Source organism: Pogoniulus pusillus, chromosome Z (genome assembly GCF_015220805.1).
Source record: "Pogoniulus pusillus isolate bPogPus1 chromosome Z, bPogPus1.pri, whole genome shotgun sequence".
Lineage (NCBI taxonomy): Eukaryota > Metazoa > Chordata > Aves > Piciformes > Lybiidae > Pogoniulus > Pogoniulus pusillus.
Window position 1 is genome coordinate 63148563 of NC_087309.1, and position 13086 is coordinate 63161648.

General features: G+C 40.6%; 1 protein-coding gene across 1 annotated transcript in view; it reads left to right on the forward strand.

Moving 5' to 3' along the window:
* The window catches only part of CCDC171 (coiled-coil domain containing 171), a 201129-nt gene that overhangs the window by 133516 nt on the left and 54527 nt on the right, over positions 1-13086 (forward strand). Inside the window, exon 24 of the mRNA XM_064176335.1 lies at positions 12826-12957. Within this exon, the coding sequence (XP_064032405.1) occupies positions 12826-12957 (132 nt within the window). The remainder of the gene's footprint in view (positions 1-12825; positions 12958-13086) is intronic.

A 13086-nucleotide genomic window follows, 5' to 3' on the forward strand; every position in this document is an offset into this window, starting at 1 on the left:
TATACTTGGGTGTAACATTCAGCAAACAAAGGAAGATGCAGAGCTGAGGGACTCAGTCTCTGCATGCTTCTAACACTGCTCTATACAAAGGATCATTTACAAGTCTTGCTGGCCTCCTTGTGACTGGATGGAAAATGCAGTGTCATACACTTGGCTTTGTTGACAAGTGTTTGGGCATGCTTGTGCTTACAGTGGTTCTTTTAAGACCATCTCAGAGTCACCTTTTTAAATCATCATGAAGCATAAATGTTGAAGAACTTGAGTTTGTGTTATGCTAAGAGAGAAAATATTTTTAGCACCTAGTTTCATATAATTCATAACTTGAGAGCTGATCTTTAAAAGATTGGGTTTTTTTGTTTTATCCTGGGTCTTGTCATGTTAGTTATCTTCATGTGACTCCTGAAGCTGGATTAAAAATTCTTCTTTGTTTTACACCGTATAAGTACTGAAGACAAATATCAAAGTAAATATTCTATCAAATGAAAAAAACCCAAAACACTACCTAGGACAAACAGAGGACCTCAAGATTGTTTTGATTCAGTTTTATTCACGTAAATTTAACAAAGATCAAAAGGAAATATCTGATTTTTAAAAATCAGTACTTTGAAAGTATTTGTGAAAAGCAGATGCCTTTTTTTTTCTTTTTCCTCGCTTCTTTGCATATTTTCTTAAATTGAATGACTTAGCAGAGGAGAACAGGTTTAAACATTGGCTACTTGGAGAACTTATGCTCATGATTTGACCATTTTTTCCCTTTTTTTTTTCTTATCTGAATAAAGGCCAGTGTGAGATGCAAAATGGTAGCAGAAAGAAATATTTACTAGAAGAGTTCCTAGAAGAAATTCCATCTGCTTGAAGTTCAAAGATAAAGAGTTTCCTTAAAAAATCTCATCAAAATAAAAAGCACTTAAGTAAATGGCTCCTTTTACAGCCCATCTGCAGTCCTGTCCTGGTTTGAACTGGAACAGAACTAGTTCTGCCCAGTGATTTTACTTTTTACATGCTTGATGTTTGTAGTTACTACTAAGGATTGGATTGCAGAAAGGCTCTTGAATATACTTGTTCCTATTGAGACTGATGTCAGTGCTAAATCTTCTTTACCATATTGGAGCACCATAAGGTAAATGTTGCATCTGAAGGGAGCAGTGGACAAGGCAGGTGACCCCAAACTGATCAGCAAGATATTCCATTCCATATACATCATATTCAGTGTAATACTGAGAGTTAAGCCCTTTTCTCCAATGGCTGGCATCCAAGGGGGACTCTGCCTATTCTGCCTTCAATCTCAGTCTATGCTTTCCTGAATCCAATTCCCATTGGCTGGCAAATGTAGTTTGGGCCTTCCTCAGTGGCTGTCCACACAATCAGTGGTGGCAGTGACATAACTGCCATTGCAGAATTGTGTTTGATACTGGGTTTGCATATATTTTTATGTTTCAGAATCACAGAATTGACCAGGTTGGAAAAGACCTCTAGGATCAGCAAGTCCAACCTATCACCTAACCCTTCTAATTAACCAAACCATGGCACTGAGTGCCTCATCCAGCCTCCCCTTAAACATCTCCAGGGATGGTGACTCCACCACCTCCCCAGACTGTCCATTCCAATGCCAATCACTCTTTCTGTGAATGGTTTCTTCCTAATGTCCAGCCTAAACCTTCCCTGGCACAACTATTATTTTCATGAAGGCCATTCTAGTTTTCCTTTCCAATCCATAAGTCTCTCTCCCTTACTTTCTTTCTCTTCCATTATGGAAAGAGTGGGATTAATAAAGAGCATCTGTCATTTGTCTAGTAGCTGGCCTAGCCCTAGCCCTTTTTATATATGAAAAATAAATTATTTCTTGAAATGCTTTAATCTCAAAACTATTAAGAAGTTATTTTTTTCTGTCAGTGCTATACTTTTTAATAAACTCTATTACTATTTTTTTCTGTACTTCTTACTATCCTGTTTGTGTAAAGAAGGTAAGATATGTCCTTTTTTGTAAAACTAGATTCTTTAATATCTGTAGCTAATGACTTAGGGTAAACCCATCAGTGGAAGAAAAAAATTTACAGTATCTGTGCTAAAGTCTTCATCCTTCTGTTTTTATTGCTTCTTAATCTGAGTGCTTCTGGTGAGTTAGCCTTGATCAGCAGCCAGGTGCCCACTCAGCCACTCTATCATTCCCTCTCAACAGCCCAGGGGACAAAATAAGATGAGAAAGCTGATACATTAAGATATAGACAGGGAGATTTTGTATTACTAGTTACTGACACAGGTAGTACAAAACTGACTTAGGAAAAATAGCTATGGATAGTGAGAAACAAGGAAAAAACAACCAAACATCCTTCCTCCTTCTAGGTTCAACTTCCTTCCTGACTTCTCTGTCCCTGCTCTGAGGCACAGGGGATGTAAGGGACAGGAGATTGCAGGCAATCTTTAACAGCTCTTCTCTGCTGCTGATTTCTCCTCATGGTGTTTCCCTGCTGCAGTGTGGGCTCTCCAGAGACATCAGTTCCTTCAGAAACTCTCCACCTGCTGCAGAATGGGGTCCTTTCTTCACATGTTCCCATGTGGACATGTGCTCTAGTATGATTCTCTCCATGGGCTGCAAGGAAATACCTGATCTGGTGCCTCAAGCACTGTCCTACCCCAGCTTCTCTGAGCAGTGTTTGCATGCCTGTTTCTCACTCTTTTTCTTCCCTCTGCCTTTCTGGTAATTTTTTTCCCTTTCATATACACATTTTCACAGAGGGGCTACTAACTGGACTGCAGGGCTTATCTTATGTTCAGCAGGGTCAGTTTGAGCTGGCTGGAACCAGCTGTGTGTGGCACAGGGCAGCCACAGCCATTCCTCACACCACCCTGCAGCCTGCCACTGCTGATACCTGAAGTGCTGCACCTGGTGCAGTGCTGTAACTGCCTCTTTAACAGCCTGCCTTAATCTCTATGTGCTAAACTGCCTTGCAAAACAACACATTGAGAAGTCATCCCAGTGAGTTAGCCTCTACATAGACAGAAAAATTATTTCAGTTCCCCTTGTAGTCTTCAACTATTAAAGTTGTGACAAGTCATAAAGGCTGGCAATTTTCAGCCTGATTCAGCCCCTGCAGCATTGCATTTGGCCATATTAACAGGTTATTAAAATACTGTGAGTTCACAAACTTAGGCTGTTATTTATCTGTGTGTGAGGCTGGGGAACTATGATAATGAGTCCATAGAAAACCAGCAAGAAATTCTCCTGTCCCAAATCTTTTCCCAGTACCAGTGAGCAACCTGCTCATTCTGACTTTTTTAGGACACCTGTCCAGTGTGCTCCTTTTCTTTTGGCATTTAGTCAGAAAAGTTATTTTTCATCCCATTGTGTTAACGCACTTTATTTCTGCTAGTTGAAAAGTTCACATGCCAACTAGCAGAACAGTTTCCATACAGACCTGCCAGCAGTTATGCCTTGAAATGTTTCTACCATTGTGTTTCATTGCCTTACGCCCCTTCCACTCTTCTTGTCTCCTCCAAAATGTCCCTAAATCCCCTCTGCATGAGATTTGGGTGCAACAGTTTAACATCTGGAAAAAATCTGAACACTATGTTCCATCCTATTATGTACTTGTAAAAGATAATGGTAAAATTATCTTTCTGTATCAAATTTAATGATGTTTTTAATACAGGACAAAGACAGTTGGAGATGGGGTGAAACTTGAGAAATAGTAACACTGTAGTATTAGATTCTATTTCTGGTGTGGCTTGCATCAATAACATTAATTTCCTCATGATGGCTGGTTTATGGCATGTAAGAAATTGATTTATCATCAATTCAAGTCCCTATGTAAATGACAACGTCAGTGAAAACACTCAGAGTAAGTGGCATTAATTATGAGTTTCAGCAAGAAAACCACAAATTGATCAGACCTTGAAAAAAACAGAATAGTTGCAAGGCTTAAGTTAGCTGCCACAATCAGACTTGATGTGACCTGATACTTAGGTGTACTCATCAGCCACATTTCTCTGAGTTAATTTGGATCTATAGTCTATCATTTTTAGTAATCTCAATAATGGTTTAAAAGCTCTTGTTTATATATCTCAGCTTGAAAATCCTAACCACTAGAGCTGGTACTTCTGTGTGTTTAGAAACATAAACAGAGTGAAACTTGATTGTGCGTGTGTGCTTAGAATCTGTTCACACTGTGATGCTTTGTTGTTCTAAACTGGCTCTGTCACAAGCTTTTTGAAACAGTGGGTATGTGTACATGCAATGAAATCACAAAGAAAACTCAAAGTATTCAAATTCTAAATGGCTGCCATAAGAAGTTTATAGTAGGAAACAAGCTGCTATTTCTCTGTGATCAGAAAATAAAGGTAAGTAAAAAGATCACTTCTTCTCCTCCTCTTTCACCCCTAAGTGGAATATCTTCATTTCAATATTTTAGTAATCACATTTGTTTCCTCTCCCCACTAACATGACTTTCTTGATCCTTATTCCTAAAGATCAGTTGTGCAGGACATACAGGTGTTAGCACAGCTGGCTTGCTGATGACAACTCTGTCCATATAGCTGTCTAGTGTGTCATCACTCATATTGTTCAGTGCCATTCTGACCTAGCCAAGCTAAAAATGGTACTCCAGCTCAAGAGGGATTTAGAAACCTTGACAGACTAGAGATAAGACATTGCCGAATGTCATATCCATGTGCTTAACTGTTTTCGGTTTAGAGATCTCTAAATAACTAATTTTAGGGTGCATTTGTATTTTTTTTTTTTTAAAGTCTGAATATTTTCATTTAGTTTGCCTCCACAAAGGAAAAACCTTTTGCAGAGAACTGGGAAATTCCTTATTACATTAACTGTTATTTTCTCCAGATGCAGGTTCATCTTTAGCCCAAGGTTACTGAAGTACATCCTGCAACTACAGTGAAGCTTAGGTCATTGTTTAAAAAACCCTCAAAACTCTGGATCAAATTAACATTTTATCCAATAAAGTATGTAACATGCTTGTGTAGTGATTTCAGAAAGCTTGAATGAAACTTCAGTTAAACCTGGGATGGTGTTCTGCTCCTGAAATTAGTTTCCAAAATCTCGACTAGTCTTTAAGAGAGACCAAAAATACCCTGACAAGCAACCAAAAAAAACCCCAACGCAACCAAACAAGGACAACAAAACAATGAAACAAACAAACAAAAGAGTAGAAGGAAAGAAAAAAGAAAGGCAAATATACCCACATCAATTCTTTGAGATACATATCTCCTCACAGAGATGCCATTATGGAGTAATTAATGTTCTTTTAAAAACCACCTATGATGTGGTTTGTGTTGTGATTAAATGCAGATTTACATGGCAGGAATCAAAAAGAGATAGTAAATCTGTATGCTAATAACTGAGATTTTTTATAGACTTTCAGTTAGGTAACATAATTATGCATGTATGGCTACCTACAACAGGATATGTGCCAATGCTGTTTACCACCTCCACTATCAACAGAAGTCAGACCCTTGTGTCTGAGGATGTGTTTCTTATTTTGGTGGAAGAGTATGCAGTGATCTCCTAGCCTTTAATAAGTATGGAGTCCTAACTGTGATTAACATATAACAAGTGTCTATTCGACTGTTCCATGTAGCACTTTTTGCAAAGTAGGTTGTGGTTTCATCTTCTTGAAGAGGGAAAAAAAAAGGGATGAGAAAGGGTCTTGAGGCAGACTTTTTGCAGTTCAGTTGGCTGATTTGGCTCCCACCACCATTCCTCACCTGTTTTACTGTTGGTTTTACAGTTTACAGATGTTTGATTTAAAGTGCCTTCAGTTTAAGCAGTGAAATCTTGTCAGAATCAGTTGCTTTACTTCTGAAATGACTCTTGACTGATAAAATATCCTGGTGGAAAATAGTGTATCTGTGATTATATGGGCCATCATTGAATAAGATCAATATACACTAAGTGATTTTTTTACAGTTTCAGGGCAATCTCAAACTCTGGTCATTTATGAGCAACTGTGTCTCTTGGATCCCACAGGGCTCTGTGACATACATACTTCTTTAGATGTCACCCATGCCAAATCCTTCAGCAAATATTTTCAGGTCTTTATTCCCCTAAAGTGCTTACACTTCAGGTGTGATCACTGTCTTCTAGAGAGCCCACACTCAGGAATGACAGTATATAGATATTACCTTAGAAAGATATCTCTGTTGGCAATTACTGTTGTCAACACTATTCAGTACTATGTTGGTACAATTTACTTCATGATTTTTTTGCTATGGAGAATATCAAGAGTTTATATCTAAACATTAAAAAACTAGAAAGTGTCATGAAGGTTTAATCTGTTCACCAGTGTTTATAGTTCTTTAGTTCATAGAATAGACTGGTTTGGGCCAGAAGCGACCTCCAAAGGTCATCTAGTCCAGCCCCCATGCAGACATTCTCCACTAGATCAGATTACCCAAAATCTTACCAAGCCTGACCTTGAGTATCTCCAGGGATGGGGCCTCAACTACCTTCCTGAGCAACCTGTTCCACAGTGTTCCACCACCTTCATGGTAAAACACTTGTGCCTAACATCTGATCTAAATCTGCTCTTCTGTAGTTTGAAACCATGGCCCCTTATCCTATCACTACAAGCCTTTATAAACAGTCCCCAGCCTTTTTGTAGGCCCCCTTCAGGGACTGGAAAGCTGCTGTTAGGTTGCCATAGAGCCTTCTGTTCTTCAGGCTGAACAATGCTAGCTCCCTCAGCATCTCCTTGTAGGAGGCTGCCCCTGGTCATTTTTGAGGCCGTGATCATTTGTGCCACTTCTACAAAGACATGCCCAGTTCAATGAATTGCTATGTTACTTCTTTTAAAATGATTCTTACTGAAGAATGAATGGAAAAGACCATGTTTGGTAGATGTGTATGTTCTTGGTTTGTGTAACGTGGCCTCCATTCTACATGCTGGCCTGGAGGCATGGGCATTATGCAGCTAATCTGTTCACATATTTAGAAGGCCATGGTTAAGACTAATACTATGTTTGCATTCAAACTGCCTCCCTCTATTTTAAAAGGTTCTAGAAACATTTTTGTTAATTATATGTTACATTTTTATTGTCACGTAGAGAATACATATCAAAGTGCTTTCACTCTCTTAGAATGATTCCCATAGTAAATTTGTAGATTGTTAACTCAGCAATATGGTTACCTCAGGATCAAGAAGACTGAATAATTGTTTGCCATTCACTTATCACCACATCACTGCATTGTGTAGTTTTTGTTCCAATGTTTAAATTACAGATGATAGGCTATTAAAAACAGTAGGAAATGAAAGTAAAATAAGGTACTGGTTTTCTTGTAGAAGTGTTGGACTTTGAACTTGCAGAAGACTCTCTGTCGTGGAGGGGTTTCTCTTATTCCTCCTCTGTTAGAGGGAGGTGAGAAATTAATTTGAGGCCGTATTGATTTTTTATAAAATTATTTATTAAAATTAATATTTACAAATCTGCACCACCCCCAACCACTATGTAATTAAGTTCATTGTGCAAAGTTATGAAAACAGTTGGGATATATTTACAGGGATTTGGTTTATTAAATGGAAATATCAAATTATCAGCAACTATAGACAGAGAGAAAGATTCCCTTAGGCTTAATGCCTCTTAACATCTATACTGTTTGCCCAGCAAGGACTGAAACTGTGTCTGCTCTTAAGACAGAGGTAACTTACATTACAAAGGAATTGAAGCTTGCTGAAATGTGTTGCTCTTAAGTATTAATCATTAATCACCCTTCCAGGAATGTGTCACAGTGTGTGCCCAGTATTTGGGTCTTGGTGAAGCTGGAATCTGTCCCAGCTTGCAGGAGAAATGATAAGGTGTTCCCAGTCTCTGGGGTAAACAGGATTTCTCTGACCTTCTCTCCTGGTGAAGTGGTCTCTGCCTTGGTGCTGCTGCTTTTGGATGCCGTGTCCAGGGATGATCAGCTGGCAGGATTTCCAGATGCAGGAGAAGGATTTGTCTGTGCAGCTTCTAGCACAGTCAGTCTCACAGCTAGCAGGCTGTGTTTGTAGGTTAGCAGACAGTCTGGAAGGTCTGCTGGGCCTGGATTTTTCCAGGCTTACAGGACAGCTGGCAAGCAGCATATGCCGGGCTGCAGGGAGACTTGAGCTCTGTAGCTAAATGCAGGATAGCAAGCCAGCATGTACAGCTGCTCTAGGCTTAGGCAGGGGGCTCTCGGCTCCCCAGATATGTATGCAATGCAGGCGTGCATGCGCTCTACTTCTCAAAGGGTTCGCAGACAGCTTAATTGCGCCTTGAGATCAATGCAAGAGGGCTGAGCCTCAGTAATGTTTGCAAGAGAGTAAGGGCCTGACTCTGTGTCTAGGCCATGCAAGCAGGTCAGGGCAGCAGGGTGCTGCTATATGGATCAGAGAGCTGAGTCTTGAACCTCTAAGTCTGGACCTCTGAACACGTGGTGCTCCTTTGTACCTCTCTTTATAGACTCTGAGCTGAGATTTGTGGCTCATTTGGCCATCTAAAGTGACCAATCAGGTTGACAGTAAGCCCAAACCTTACTTTAATAGGCAGTAGCTGTTTGCCTGGACCCTCCCAATAGGGAATTACCTGGGCGGACCCCAGGGCACACGGACTGGGCGTGTGTGTGTTACACAACCTGTTTACTGCCTCGTGGGTCCTGGCAGAAAAACATGTCCAGGCATGTAGAGGCATAGGGAGGCCTCAGTTTTGGGGCTGCTGCCCCTCCACCACACTCTCCCATATAGTTTACATAGTGAAGTTTATATCTGTAGTCTTCTTTTCATTATAAGAAAGCACTGAATTAGGCCCTAAATGAGGAACTAAAAATACAGGTTCATTGTATATGTCAGATAGCAACCAGGGCAAAGATATTACAGAGGATCAAGCACATCCTAATACCATTTACAACTTGATAGCATTTAGCATCAGGACTGTAGTAGGAAAACCGGACATACAAGCTCAAACTGCAGAGAGAAAACAAGCGAGCACAGAAGTAGACAAAATCATTGTTATCTGATCAGCAGAGAATTTTAATAAGTTTTTTAGACATTTGGAATTAGCCCATCAAATTCTACAGCTTGGCTCAGTCAATAATGTAACTTCTGTTTTATATAATTTCATACTAAAGTTTCAGCTTTGATATGAATTCACCAGTACTTTATTGATTTTAAACTGAGTGGACACAGTGTTGTCTTCTGTGTTGCTCTCTTAATTAATTAAAAAGGTATATACTGTCATAAGTCACTGCACCTTTGTTTCAGAAATTTTTGAGTACTGTTGTAGAGTTGTGTCAATCTGCTTGTGATTTTGACTAGTTTCAGTCCATGTTGACATAAGGCTAAGTATGAGGTTTCATACTTAGGAGCCAATTAGCGCAGTACTTTGTATGTTCCATATGCAGTCACTCTTCCAACTTTTCATGGTCTCAGCCAAAGTTATGTTTATGAAAATCAGAAGTATCCAAAATACTTACTCACATTGTATATATATATTTTTTTTTCTTTTTCTCTGTATCAATTTATGAGTATAGGGAAGTGGAAATGGTTTTAGACATTTTTAATGATTGCAATAAGCCTAATTATCTGATTAAGAATTTTAGCTGATTAAGAATTTTAGATTGTAAGATTAGGAGACCTCTCTAGCCTGAGGAGACCTCTAAGATGAAATAGTCTTGCTTTAAGTTTCATGTGGAGGAAAAAAAAGGTCATTAGATAAAGACAAGGTCTAAAGCTTCCATTGCAAAGCTTGGCTTTATAGGAATGTTTTCCTCTCTGCCAAAGTGGCCAAAAAAGAAACAAAACAAAACTATTTTTTAAAAATAAAATGACCATTTTTACCTTTGCCTGGTAGTTCTATAACGTGAGTTATAGAGTGAGTACTGTGTTTACTTTCATAGAGAATGAGGAAATCATCAGTCTCCCAACTCCTGTCACTATCTTTCTGTGTCTCAAAAAGCAAATAGCCAAGAAGTGACAAAATTAGTTAACCAAGATTTCATACAGGTACAGCCAATCCATCATGATTACCATGCAGCCATGGCCATTATAGCTTCTGTTCCTTGAAAACGAAGCCAGCTTGAAGACTTAGATTCACTTTAGGTGAAGCAGTGTAATATTTGTACAGTATATACCCAGTCTTTTCTTGCAGTTTTTTCCTACACCTTTTTGAGTATTCTTCAAAGGAAAATCAGCTTCATTTTGTGTCTCAATATGCACATTGTTAATGAGATTCAATTTCTATGATCTAAATATTTATAAACACAACAAGTTTTGGTGTTTTCAGTTGTGAAATCTTCTTACCATGAAGCTCTTTAAAGAGCTAATAGGTACTTTTCTGTTTCAGTGGTATAAATGCCACTTGTTTATGACAATCGAGACATTTAAAAATAATTGGCTTTTGTATTTTATTGTTCAGTAAGTGTCAGACCCCATTCTGAAACGGAGTGTGAAATTAATAGGGTTAAAAGGACTTCCGCTGTCTGTATTGTGTATGTATTATACCTACATTGCTTATACATTGGTTTTTTCCCCCTAGTATTAGCAATCTGCTTTTGTACTTTGACATAGGGATTTCCCTTGTGAATTTTGTCACAGAAAAAAGAGAATCATCAATATCGCAGTTAAACTTGACTTTCAAAGCTAATAGTATCTCATTTGGGGGCTGAAATTTAATAAATTTTCTTTGATTCTGGGTGAGTTTTTAAACATCAAACAATGAATTGGCCAGGGTGCAGTAAAATATTTAGATCTATTGACTACGGTTCAGAAGGGTAGAAGGCAAAACACTGGTGGTTTGATGTTGATAAATTCTTAGTACCTTAATCCACATTAATTTTTTCTTTTATCTGTGTGCATACTGGCAGCAAAGACACTGAAAAGTTGAGATATATAAGCTATAAAAATGTAAATCAAGTGTATGCATGAGAAGGGGGTGTGTGTGTATACGTGTGTGTGTGTATACATACATACATATATATATATATTTGTGTCTATCATTTTGTTATATTCAGCAAGGTTAACATCTGAGTGGAATTACACATGCTGACAGAACACTTTAGAGAGTGTGTTTATTCCACAGGACTGTGTATCCTGAACCTAGTGCACTGTGTGTGCAAAAAAAAAACAGGTGTAGAGGACCTTTCCTCTTATAAAAATTGCATCATAGTGCATGTTTGGTAGCCACAGGGATTGACAGGAATTCTTTAGGTCAACTTGGGAAATACAGGGCTCCCTATTCCCACAGAAAAGAACAATGAACAAAATAAAGTCTTCTTTGTATCAGTAGATTTTACGCATGCAGAGTTCTTTAAGTTTCGAAGGCAGGGCTGTTACGAAATACCTTAACTCATAACCAGCATTTTACAAAAATCTAGTTTCCTAAGTGGTTACAAGGAAGAAGTATGGAGTTTAAAGTGAACGAATGTGCGCCTGAATTCATGCTTTGTGAGTTCTTTCGAGGCAAGTGAAGCTCTAAAAACCTGAAGTGTATTTACGTAGTGTTTAGCGAACGGTGTACGTACTGATTCGTGTCTGTGTTTTTAGTATAGTGTAGTATTAAACCGTGTACAGCAAAAGATGGTCAATTATTTAGCTGCTGCTGCTCGGCAGACAGAGTCGGTGCCAAACGAATGTATTCCATCAGTTCATCTGCAGCGAGTTCTACTCGCTCGCGTCTCTGCCCCGCTGCCCTGCCGGCTGATCCGGCTGCCGGTCGCTGCCGCCGGCGCCGGACGCGCTCATTTCCGCCCTGCGCCCGCTGAGACCGGACCGCGCGGCAGCACGCGCGGCGCGCGGGCGGGCGTTACCTGCGAGACACGTGCAGCCCCCCGCGCGCGCTGGCAGCGCGTGGGGCAGCGCGCAGCGCCGGCGAGCGAGCGGGGCCGGGCGGATGGCGGGGCCGGGCGGATGGGAGAGCCGGGCGGATGGGAGAGCCGGGCGGATGGCTCGGCGGGGCCGGGCGGATGGCGGGGCCGGGCGGATGCCTCTGCGGGGCCGGGGGCTCTGCCGCGCCGGCCGCCCCGCGCCGGCCGCGCTCTCAGTGCCAGCCGGTTCCTCGCGTTGCCAGCAGGCGGCGCTGTGGCACTGAGGGCCTGTGGCCGAGCGCGCCTGGGAGGCTCTGCTGCCGCCGTCACTGCCTGGCTGCCCCGGGCGCCCGCCCAGACCCTCTTCTGGGCCGTTCTGTGCCAGGTGTTGGATCTCGCTCCAAACCGGCAGCACTAGGCGCTGTGTACAGTTCGGTTAATGCCCACTGCTGCACTATTTCTTACTCTGTTTTTCAGTTAATAACCTGATGGCAGGGTAGTTTGCGGGTTGTGTTCTTTTCTCCTGTTAACTGCAGAGCTACAGGTTGGTTTATTTTTTGCTTTATTTAAGGATTGTTCCATTTAATTTGGGTTTTAACTGAACACGTTAAATGCACCTCATTATGGAGGACTGATACGGTCTCCTTTCAGCAGGCACAACTCACTTGCCAACTCCTTGCTTTTATGATTGTGTCAACTTTCTAATCTCATAGCTGATGTTTGCTTGTGTCAGAAGGACAACTGCTATTTTTCAGAAGGTTTTTAGAGGGGACAGATCTGTGAAATATAATACAAGGAAGCCATGTGAGCCCTTGCTGCTTCTTCTTTCCTTTCTCATTTCAGACCAGTGGAAGATGCTTTTTCTTCTTAACATTCTCTCCCAGCACTCTGAATTAGAGATTTATTTGCAACGAAAAATCAATTAGTCCTAAATTTATTCATAGATTTCAGGTCCAGCGATCAATGCAAGTCCACTCAGTGGGCTCAAGGGGACCCAGTTCATCCCAGTTAATGTGTCTGAAGGGGAATTACCACTGATGCTGTTTTTTTCCCTTTAGGTCAGAGATCAGACCTTGCTGTCACGGTTTGCAGCAACCAGGAATGACTTCACCCTGCAGCTACCCAAACTGCACCTAGAGACCTTAGCACTGGAGGGGCTGAAGGGCAGGCCAGAGGCTGTAGCATTTCAGGTTAGACTCTGAAATAATACTGTTTCTTTTTCTCTTCTTTGTATCTAAGATAAAGCAAGAGGCAAGACTGTTCTGAATGCAGAGAACAAAAAGCTATAGAAGTATTTCTGTCAACATTTGAAAGATAAA